This window comes from Drosophila obscura, unplaced genomic scaffold (genome assembly GCF_018151105.1).
Source record: "Drosophila obscura isolate BZ-5 IFL unplaced genomic scaffold, ASM1815110v1 contig_4, whole genome shotgun sequence".
In the NCBI taxonomy this organism is placed as follows: domain Eukaryota; kingdom Metazoa; phylum Arthropoda; class Insecta; order Diptera; family Drosophilidae; genus Drosophila; species Drosophila obscura.
The window spans coordinates 4,526,914-4,538,639 of record NW_024542828.1 but is presented as its reverse complement, the minus strand read 5'-3'; the positions used below and the strand labels follow the sequence as shown (position 1 = coordinate 4,538,639).

At 45.6% G+C, this 11,726-nt stretch overlaps 1 protein-coding gene across 1 annotated transcript; it reads right to left on the bottom strand.

Moving 5' to 3' along the window:
- Positions 1-4,423: 4,423 nt before the first annotated feature.
- Positions 4,424-4,732, bottom strand: LOC111074881. Its single transcript, XM_041594945.1, is given in 3 exon segments — positions 4,424-4,537; positions 4,600-4,689; positions 4,691-4,732. Coding segments are annotated over 3 exon segments (246 nt in total).
- Positions 4,733-11,726: the final 6,994 nt, after the last annotated feature.

The window sequence follows — 11,726 nt, the reverse complement described above, 5'->3', positions numbered from 1 at the left end:
AAAACTGCGATCATAACTCAACACTTCACACAGTCCTTTTATAAGCATTTTCCCATGTCAATCTGCCACAATCTACGAATGCGAATGTATAAGTAAGAGAGTTGACTTTTTTTTTTTTTTTTTGTATATGTTTTTGTCCGCCAACCTGTGCAGCCGTGGCTGTGCCTGTGTGTGTTTGTCTCATATTAAGCTATGAATTTTCATGTTATTGCAACTAATTTTCATTTAATGCGTTTGTCGCGGACTCACAGGCCAGTGGTTTAGCTTGCAAAGGGGTCTAAAGTTGCAGTAGAGCAAGCCCCCAAAAGCCCCTTCGTGTGCCACAGCTCTGTATGGGACATACACTTTTAATTGTAGACCATAAACTATAGTATCGCATATGCGTATCGTATCTAATGCCCCGGCCGAAACGGGTTTGCAGAGGAAACCGCACAGACATGGACATTAGATTTGCCCGACTCCCAGTGCAGAGTCTACAGTCCACTGTCCCGGGGGCTCCCAGCTACCAGCTACAAGTCCACATCTCAGATTCACACAGTCGCCAATCGGCAATGTCCGCTGGCTAACGAAAGTGGTTGCACCCGATTCGAGCAGCAGTTGTCCACCGTCTGTCAGTCAAGGCAGCAGCCACAGCACACAGCAGTAGCCATTCAGTCAAACGCTCGTTCATGCATGTCGCAGAGCCAACTCCGACTCCAACTCCATCTGCAGCTTCAGCTTGAGCGACTCCAACTCTGGCTGGGGCATAATTCAATTTCCGCTGCTCGGACCCAGCTCCGTCCGCTCCAGAGTGTATCAGTTACCCATATTGACACTTTGATTTAGTGCTTACATGCACCGTTGGCCATTTGCTACGATATTGATTTATATTTAAAGCTATTGATACATTTATATTTCGAGCTCCATTCGATTGAGCGATTAATGCCGCAGGCAGCTCTAAAGTTTGTCAACTTATGTCAGTGCCCGCTGAAAGCCTTCAAGAGTGATAGAACGGAGACTGGGACTGAGACTGAGACCGTGCAGTGCTGTGCGTTCTTATGTTGCATGCTACCCACTGATTATGCCGCACTTTACAAAGCAACACCTCTGAGCAGCAACTATGATTGGGCCTATGATTATTGCCAGTCTGTCTGTCTGTCTGTCTGCCTGCCTGTCTGCCTGCGTGTGTGCAAGTATCTAACAGCAGCCATCGCGTGCAGAGTGTGGGCTCGTGCGGCCCGCCTCCTCCTCGCTTGGGTAATGATGATGATAGCTTTTTGATGCTAATGATAGACAACAGCTACGATGCAGAGCACCAACTGGGAACGCAAAGAGATAGCCACAGATAGCCAGAGATTCTATGCACTCTCCACTGTAATCCCAATCCCAATCGGAAGTGCCACAATTGTCGGCTGCCTCCGACCGAAAGTCCCACAATTGCTGGCTGCCACCGACTGAAAGTGAAATGTGTTGTGGCATCATCAACGATAATCGTTCAATCAATTAAGGCTAATTACAATTGACCAAATCTGCATGGGAAAAGCATATATTCGCTGTGCCCCGTCGATTATGCAAAATCAAAGAACAACAACAGTTATCTGCCCGAAACGCGATGATCGGCGGCCAATTTCGTGGACCTTCGTGCCTTGAACCAATTTTATTTAGCGGCGGCAAACCACCAAAAAAAAAACCTTCAAAATTGCAGTAGCCATCGATGAGCAGAGACCGCAACACAACAAAAAACAAATTTTGATATTCTAATTTTCGTAGCTGCATTATGATTTATAATTTGAAATTATTGGAGCTACTGGCTACAGCTCCCAGGGATCAGGGATCAGGGGCTGCCTGTCTCACATGCAAATTCGGCAGACCTAACGGGAATGCATTTTGTGGCCCAAAAGTGCGTGAATTTAGTTGGTAGCTGGAAATGTGTGTGTTTATCTGTCTGGTCTGGCCTGGGCCCATTTGCATATGTATCAAGCAAAAATATAACTAATTGAGGAGTTTCGTTGGCTTTCGCTTTTTATGAGTAAACTCCAAAGTATGAGGACCTTTCAAGGTTAATCGAGACTTCGATTAGGGGAGTGATACAAAGTTGGGGCAGCAGCCAAGGATACTCTTCATTATATTTAATTTAGCAACCCCTAACCAAGCAGACAATGACTTTGCCCAAAAAAGAACAGCAACGAGCAGGATGAGTTTTGAAAGTGCCATAATTTGATGAGTAATTAATGTCAAAAATTTGTAAAGTGGCCTTATCGCTGGAGCGTCTCATCTCTCCTCCTGACTCTCTCTCTCTCTCGCTCTCTGTTTATCAACTCGCTCCAGATCTAAGGCCAAAAGTGAAATGATGATACTCGTGCCTAAGTGAAAGCAGCTGTCAGCACAAAACAATTAAACTGTCATCAGTTGTGCCAAAAATGTTGGCTACATTTTTGAAATTTGATTTTAATTGGCCAAAATGTGGGCGCAGCTGCTGTCACAGGAACACAGAACAGGAAGCAACCCCTTGGCGGGAGGTCAAAAATATCATTTAGCATAAACCGCTAAAACTAATTTCCCTATTGGATGCCGCAGTGTTGCGCCATTTTGCCACTTAACGCATCATCACTTTGGTTAATTTGTTGCCATTTGCCGTTGCCTGTGCTGCTGCTGTTGTTGCCCCCTTCTGATACTGATTGCCTCATCGATCTGCTGCTATGACCTTGGTCAAGCTAATGATGCAGCAGCCACAGACGGAACAGAACTGAACCGAACCCAACCGATGCAATGCTGATGGAGCTGTAAATTTGCAACACAAATGCACGAACAGTACACGGCCATCCCCCAGCAACCGATTGCAATCAACGGCGCTGCATCTCTATCACATCAGCGCATTGCATTGAATCATTGATGCAGCAGCAGCAGCCAGCAGCAGCCAGCAGCAGCTTGCATCATTACCAATGACTCGGATTGGGGTTCGCGTTCGCCTGCTTCGTTGCAGCATCCGTCGCATCGCTCGGACTTTGGTTTTGGGTTTACTCTGCTTTACGCGCTTCAATGATTTGCTTGCGGATGCCGCAACATGGTCTTGATTCGAGTCTCGGACTGTCTGCCTCTACCACTCTGCCTCTTGCCGATTAAACGTATGCAACTCTTAACCTTCGTTTAAAGCTGCTCTGATTGACAACATCAATCGATGCAACGAACCTGCACAGCGTTGCAAGATCAATGCTTGCAGACTCACACACACACACAGAAACACAAAGAGGCAGAGAGGCACAGTTGCAGGGGCAGGCCAACGGTTTCGGTTTGCTTTAGGCTGTAACACTGTTGCAACTAAATTTGTTTTGCGGCTCAGCAAGTGTTTCTTGGCTTCTCTCAGCTGCTAATTGTGTGAGATTTAAATCGGGGAAGCACTAGAAAATGTAACACTTAACACTCTCTTTTAGATATCACACCACAAAAGAGATCTCTCTCTCTCTCTCAAACCCATAATTATAAGCTTTGCAAGAAGTTTTCCATTAGCCTTTTGCCATGGCATTCGACAGACAAAGCACACTTAATTACCAGAACCACCCAGAAGTCTGTGTGGCTGCCAAAGACTGGTAGCCAGCGTTGGGTGCTTAGCACAAATTACCAACTTTAATGCGACAGCCGGTTTGGGCATGCAAGTTGGCAAAAATTGACATGACAACAGAGAGGCAATACGTCAATACTACGAGTGAGTATGTGCCTCACACGGAGTATTCAAAGAGAGCCCTGTGCGGGACATACTCGTATTTTGGGTGTTAAAATGGATATAGCTGCATTTTATTATGATTATTATGATTTTCGACTGGCGGCGGGCAGCATCACCAGGCAGCAGCCGGCAGGCGGCAGGCGGCAGGCGGCATTGCGGCAGCAGGAAAAAATTACAAATCATTGACGAGTGAGCGGCACTAAACTCATCAGCAGAGATGTGGCAGGAGGCAGGAGGAAGGAGGCAGTGAGCAACCGGTAGCAACGGTAGCCGATCGGTGGCAACTCCGACTTCGACTCGCGTTAATGGCCAAAAGCAGAAGCAGAAGCAAAAGCACAGCCCAGCCAGCGTTTGGGGGCTTCTTCAATGTGAATTCCGTGCATTTGCAATCGCACTTGGCTGGGCGACTACGTCCGGTCGTTGCTACAGTGAATGCTGCTGCACCGTGCAGAGGAACCCAGTCATAAGGCAGCACTCCTCCCGCCGAATACCCACTGTAGACAGTCGCTTCTTGTGCTGCTGATGACGACGTTGAAATCTTTAACGCGTCTTGCGCTCTGGCATGATCATTATCGCTGGTTTCGTTTTACGCAACTTCTTTGCCACTCATTTGGCTCTGGCAACTGCCACAGCAGCAGCAGCAGCAGCAGCAGCTACTAAAGCGACGTACGAGAACGAGTACTGTCGACAATGGCCAGTCGTCTGGGGCCAGCAGCAGAGCAGTCAGATGGTTTTGGGTGATCCATCAATTGTACTCCCAGTTGTGTCCCAGTGTCCAAATGCAACAGTTGTCCATGATGTATGCTCATTGCATTGGCTCTGGCTTTGGCTTTGGCTCTGGCTCTGGCTTTGGCTCTGGCTATGCTCTGCTTTGCGCTGCTCTCCCGCGTTTTTCTGGCTCTGGCATTCTCAGTCTCGTTCTTTGTTGGCCAATTTGATTTGCTACCATTTGGAAGACAAGTTGGCGGCTTCTGATTGCTTGTTGTGGTGGGCATCAAAAACAAATAAAAGCTTAAATTGTTTTCGGATCATAAAGCAAAAAGGGTTTAACCCATTGATTGTACGTTGATTGCCATTTATTGCCCCCTCCTACCGCTTTTTTGGCGGACGGAAGGATGTCTTTGTGGCACTGGGAAATGGGTGGTTTCCTCTCGTTTTGCTTTTTGGCGGTTTTACAGCTTCACAGTTATGATTGCGGCTAATGAGTGGAGCAGCAAATCAGACCCATAATCTTTGGTAATTGTGTGAAACGATTAGCTCAGCAGCTGTTCTGTTCTTCTGATACACAGTGATACACTTTGTGTACTTTCTTTGGGGCGTCGAAACAGTTTTCCTTACTCAACGAGGCACCAGACATTACGTATACGAGGTGGGCTTTGCGCTGTAATTAAAATCAGCAACAAGATGGAAACCGAGCAGACAAGACATTTACGAGCCATAAACTCTCAAGGCTTGCTTACATTGTAGCGGGCCACAAAAACTAATTGGGTCAAAAACGAGATGTAACGCACTCCGCAACGAGAGAGAGAGAGAGAGAGAGGGTCAGAACTGTAGCACCTGTTGGCAGGTGAGCCGCAATGACGTTTCACTTAGGTCTCTCGCGCGGTAAATGCATTTGCAATACTGCAATACTCAAATAAATAAATAAATACAATTTTGACAGAAAGATGACACCACAAATGCCAGGGGCATTATTGCATGAGGGGAAAAGATGATGATGATGACAATAGAAGTGATGTGACATGGTCGATAGTGTCAGCTCCTCGCTGCCCTCCCTGTGATGTTGGCCATCATCATCATCACACAGCACCAGCACCAGGAGTCACTTCTGTGGCGCACCTTTGGCTCTACCTTTTACCTCTAATTGTGCCTCTGTTTTTGGGGGCACTCTACCTGGTGTACCTGGCAGCAGTTTTCAGTTTTCAGTTGGCAAATGGCATAAATTTAAATTTTAATTTACTGCGTCGTCAATTGAAGTCGTGCTCGGGCACTTGGCTCGGGCAACTCGTCTCCCAGTCGCGAGTTGCGAGTCCCAGTCCCAGTCCCTGTATCTGTATCTGTCTCTGACTGTAGCTGTGGCTGCGGCTGTGTCGTTGGCTCTCTCTCTTCTGGTCTCTGCTATTTCATTTCATTTATTTATTTTGAGCTACTTGCAAAATAATTGCATAAATAAATATTTTAAAAAAGGTATCCAGCCTGTCTCCAGCTCTCCCTCTTCTCACTCTTCTCTCTCACGCACACACACACCGCCTCCTCTCTCTCCTTAATTTGTTGTATTTTGATTACAATCGTTCGTCCGGCTGGCAGATGTGGCTGCCATGCCACAGATCCCAGCCAGCAGGCAGCCAGCCCGCCCGTCAATGCCTCCTCGCACCAGTAGATTGAAGTGCGGTGATTACCCCTGTGTGTGTGTGTACCTGTCCACTGGCCCAGATCTTGCTCTCTCTCTCTCTGTCTCTGTCTCTGTCTCTGGTTTCACATGCTACAATTTATCAATGAAACGATGGATTTGTCGTTGCGAGTGTCTCTGGCATTAGGCGCATGTAAATTTCGGCACAAATGTGCAAAATGTCAGCACAAATTGGACACAAAATAAACAACAAACAGAACTAACCAAATGCATATTTCATTGAATAATAATACTGTGTCCCCTTCTCCATTCTCTTTTGAGCCGTCATAACATCCCATAACATCTTAATCCCTCTCCCCCCCCCCAAAAAAAAAGAGAATCAAATCTTATCCGAAGACGACACCAAATTGACATATGCACACACGATTAACAAGTGTTTAAATCACAATAAAACTTTAAATCCCCACAGATGAAGCAATAAAACCATATAAAAACCTCAAGAAACTTCACGAAAAGAAAAAACCCAAAAGAAACCAACTCAAATCCCGAATTCGATTCCCGGGCATGCAAAAAACTTCCATACAGAAAACAAAAAAACAAAAAAAAAAAACTCAAAGAACTTACGCACCCAAAAATTGGTCAATAAAATCAACGACAAAACTTTTGTTTGGCCAAAGGAGAGTACAAAGGACACCCAGCCACAAAAGCCAAACGAAGACCGAAGAAGAAGCAGCAAGGGAGGGGTGGGGGCTGGGGACATGATATGGATGGAGATGAAGAGAAAAAAAAAGTTCTTTTGCGGGGCGTGTGCGCTCCGAACAAGTGGACAAAAAACATTCCCAGGGCAATAAAAATGACAACAGTTACAAAGTGGCAGTGGCAGTGGCAGAAGCAGCAGCAGCAGCAGCAGCGGTAGATACAAATACAATCACAAATACCTATGAGTATTACAAAAGCCAGAGCAGACAGTGGGCCGGGGGGAGCACACAAAGACGGAGGGAAAGCCAAACAGACAGACACTCACAGTCGCACACTGAGACGGGGATTAAGCCAATTTAACAGATGCTTAAAGTCAGAACACTCGTAATCACATATTGGATTAACGCAGCCTAGTGTGAACCGCGAAGTGACTGACGTATGAGGCGTAAGGGCCACAGTACATACATATGAGCATCCAAAGTGAGTCACAGCCAGGGTGGAAAGAGTCTGAGGTGCGACTATCTGGGGAGTTGGGGGATACCCTGCAGGGAGAGTTTTATGGCTTAAGAAGGAAATCACAAAATACTTTCCTATCATTATCGAAAAGTTCTACATTTATTTCAGAATTCAATCATCTTTAGGTGGATTTTTTTGTATCCCTGTGAAATAGTTCTAATAATCTAGAAATAATTTCTTTTTAATTCCCTCCTATTTTGTAGCGCATTGCTTCATCGGTTAGACCCTAGCATACAAATCTTCAACCAAAAAGTCTTCAAATTTATTTCGTTGACATATGCGGGCTACCGAATACGCGATTCTCTTCTGACTTCTGCCGCCACCGCCATAAGCCCGCATTCTCCCTGCATTTATTTCACTTTTATTTTTTGCTCGTACTTTTTTTTCATTTCAAAAATCGCGGCATAAATTCCCAAAAATATACGAGTACGAGTATATCCACACACACACACAGCCAGTCCGTGGTCTTGGCTCAGCAAATTGTTGGGTCTCTCGCTCTCTTTGGCTTTGGGTTTTTGCTTGTGTCCACAGCTACTTTGTCTTTGGCTGCCGTTTGCCTGCTCTGCCTGCCATGGGGCAAGTCCTTTAGACGACGTCGCATGTTTGCCTTTTTTTGGCACTCTCTTTTTATATGATTTCATTTTTTGTTTCGCCTTGCGTTTACTTTTTGGGTTTGACTTTGCCCATTTGCGGCGTTTTGATATGTTACCCGGTAGCTCGCTGGAGCTCTTCTCCATCTCCATCTCCTTCTTTTTTTTTTGTTGTTCCTTCTGGTGTTGGTTTGTTGCCTGCGGCTATGGCTGGGCGAGGACCCACGATCCACGACCCATACCCGTACCCATCTCCAAATCTGCAATCCTCATACGTAGCTCCCGAAATGAGCCACTTAAAGCGATGAGATTTTTGGCGTCTGACGGCGGCGTTTATCAAATAAATATCTTTCAAATATATAACAAATAATGAAATGCTGTCGCAGTCTCGCAGTCCCAGTCTCGCCGGTTCGATGAGTCTCTCCTCGCATCGAGTGTTATTAATTGTGGGCAATTGATTTGATTTGTTTTGTGGGCTTGGTCTACCCCCCTCAGAGGCAGATAGAGATATCCCATGCATCATCCTTAAATATCATCTAATGTTATCGCATGTGTAAGGACCACCCAGCAGCAGCCCAAACATCATTAGCCGCAGTCTCGCTCCCCCCGGACATCTGGGGTCCATGGGGGGGACAAATGAATTAATTGAAACATTACCTAAGCAAACGTTGAACGAATGAAACCAACCCGAAAGTTCTCAGGCTAATTGAATTTCCTACTCCTCTTCTTCCATGCTGAAAGCTCGCCACTGTCCACGTGTCCTTCCTTGCTCCGCATATCCTTCATCCTTGCTGCTGCTGTTCGTAGAAAAATGTTTGCCTCGCATTTTAAGTGTGGGGTTTTTTTTTTGGGAATTGTTGTTCTGTGTGTTTTCACGCATAAAAATTAAAGTCCCCCCCCGATTTCTCGTCTGTTGTTCTTTTGCCTCTGCAACAATTGGCTTTTGTTGAAAATGTTGGCCATCATTAGTTGGCCGGCTTCTAACACGACATTGATGTGGCTTAATTATGCCAGAGATGATCTGGCTGAGGCATAGCAGCAGCTCACAAGGGAGTACCTACCTTCAATATATTTAGCTCAACATTTCACTTGAGTTTCCCCCTTCAGACTACGCCTGTGCCAGCGCTTTAATTACATTCAGAACAGCTCGAAACTTTTGGTCTCATACGGTAGCCTGGTAATTCATTAAACCTAAACCTAAACTGGCAACAACAGCACAGCTTCATAAAGATTTTGGCCAGCCAAGCCACACCCACACCTACACCCATTCCCCCAACAAAAGCGTTAATGATGGTAGACGATTGTGATTGCTAATGTCCCTGAAATGGTTGGATAGATGGCCAAGGGAAAGATAGAATGAAAGAATGAATGAACAGGAGGGTACGCGAAGGCATCGCCTGGCATGGCATGGCTTTGCCTGGTTGACACTCGTCTCAGAGAGAGTTCAAGTGGCCGCCCGCCCAGTTCACTGGCATCTCAATCTCAAGATTGACTAATGGAGAATGAGCAACGACGACGTGTTGATTGATTGTTTTTCCATGTAAATCGTGGGACAAATTAATCAATGCTAAGGACACTTTTCCACAAAAGTAACGTCGCTGTTGCTGCGTCAAACGGAAATGTCTAGCCGAAAAAGATTGAGAGAGAAAAAAAAGAAAAAGAAAAAAAAGTAGGAAACAAAATTGTCTACAAATTGCATTTTAAGCGGATTCATGGTGCTGGTCGCTGGTCTGCAATGCAATTTTTCACCAAAAGGATTTGGTGTCCTGCGAAGATAACCTTGATTTAGGTTTGCTGTGTTAATTACCCATAAGATATACGTACGTACTTGGGCTCATTAAAATGTACTGGCTACGCACTACGGCCATTTGCGACATTTGCCAGTTGAAATTCTTTATCTTAATCATGATTTTATGCTAATGTGTCGCAGCGTCTTGTAGTAGCTGCAAGATTACAAGATACCAAAGCGGCGACAACTCAACTCTTGCCAGCTGGAGAGCGTGTACACCACAGATACACCAAACTCGACTATGGCCTGCAGACTGCAACTCAGACGCTTTATATTTAGGGAGGGGTGGGGAGGAAAAACCGCGTCGTCGGTTTACGCCCACTTGGCTACTATGTTTTTTGTGTGTGTGGATCATGCCAACCCTTTTGCAGTACCTTGACTTTGTTTTGCCCCCATTCACTACTCACCATTTAGCATATACCATTTACCAGTCGCCTTTGCCTCTTAGCTGCATGTTCGGGGGTGGCTTTGTCCTGCGTGCGTTGCACCTTGGGTGTGGGCTGACTCCGGCAGAACTACTACAAGTGCAAGTACATCTATAATTACGTCACCTTGTGGCAGTCATGGCCCGTAACACCCAACAACTTGCCAGCTAGAAGGGACTGGGCTGCAAAGGCCTGAAGGTTTCACTTTAAAGACTCCTCCGTTTGACCACAACTAAGAGCCGAAGATGCACTGCTTAAACTGTCTCCCACACGACTTGTCAATAAGCTGCTTGCTTTCTTCTAGAATGGAATAAATTGCTCAAAAATTTATAAGCGGCTTCCACGAGCACTTTCGGGTGGGGTTGCTGATGCTGCTGTCCGCCACAGGCAAAGTTTTTCCCCAAAACTTGATTTATATCTGGCACTGGAGTGCCCCTCTGAAGTCGGGCTGCTGCGAGATGGTACCACAAGTTGACACGTCTTGTGGTCAGCCCCAAAAGATAATAACGAGAACGAGAACATGGCACGGCACGGCACGGCATGGCACATGTGAGCTTTTCCCGTTTCCACAATGAAAATTGCAGCCTAGCCTTGGGGGGGGGGGACCGCGCTGCCAGTTATCACAGTTTTTCCTGTTTGACTTGGCCTCGTTTTTGCTGATTTTTCACACTTGCCTGGGCCTGGTCCGTGGGTCCACAGCAACAGCTGGCGGAGGCCAACTGTTTTTCCTTTTTTTTTTTTAATATTATTATTTTTTTTTTGAGTTCCGATTTTGGTCACGTTTGATAAGCTCCAACTAATAATTCATGAATGGACACGCGCATGGGGCAAGCTGTTGCTGCATGATTTTTAAATATGATGCGAATGAGTTTATAAGTTTTGCTTGCTTATTTTTATTTAAGCTGCGTAGAGTCGAACGCTGGAAGGGTGAGGGGTGGCGGCAGTCAGTGCGTTGCGTATCCTCCCTTGGGGGTGGTTTCACTTTGGCTTCGGCTTTGGATTGATTGATGTCTTTGCTGGCAAACGTCTCTCAGACAATCATTAGCTTCGAATTCGTCGATTCCTTTACTCTCTTTGGGTTTGGGTATATCCTCTTCCTCCACTCTGTGCCACGCCCCCATTCACAGGCAGAGTGAGTGGCGTTGACAGCTTGCCAAATTGTCTGCTGAAATTCCTAGTCGCAAGTTTCAGACATCGTCCCATGACCATGACGCATCATTAGCATCCAAGTGCGAGGAGTATCTTTGCATCTATGTATCTGTATCTGTAACTGTATCTGGACAGGGCTCGTGTTTGGATTTGCAATGAAATAGATATTTAATTCTAATTTCAGCAGTGGTTGAAACATTTTCTAAGGCTGCAAGTGGTAGGGAAATCAATAAGAGGTTAACGAACTATTTTACTGACTTAGAATTCCGATCGATAGCTTGGTAAAAGTATTAAATTCAAGCTATAATTTAATACTTCTATGCTTAAAGTTCGTTTGCCATCTAAAGTGCCTCCCATAGCCAGAAGAACGATCACAAAAACCAACATTAAAGCTCCATTTGTGTCAGTCCCACGTAGACGTAGCGAATGCATTAAAAAACCGAAAAAATTATGAATTTCACACTTGCAATTAGACAACTTCCCTATCGATCACCAATCACTGGTAGAA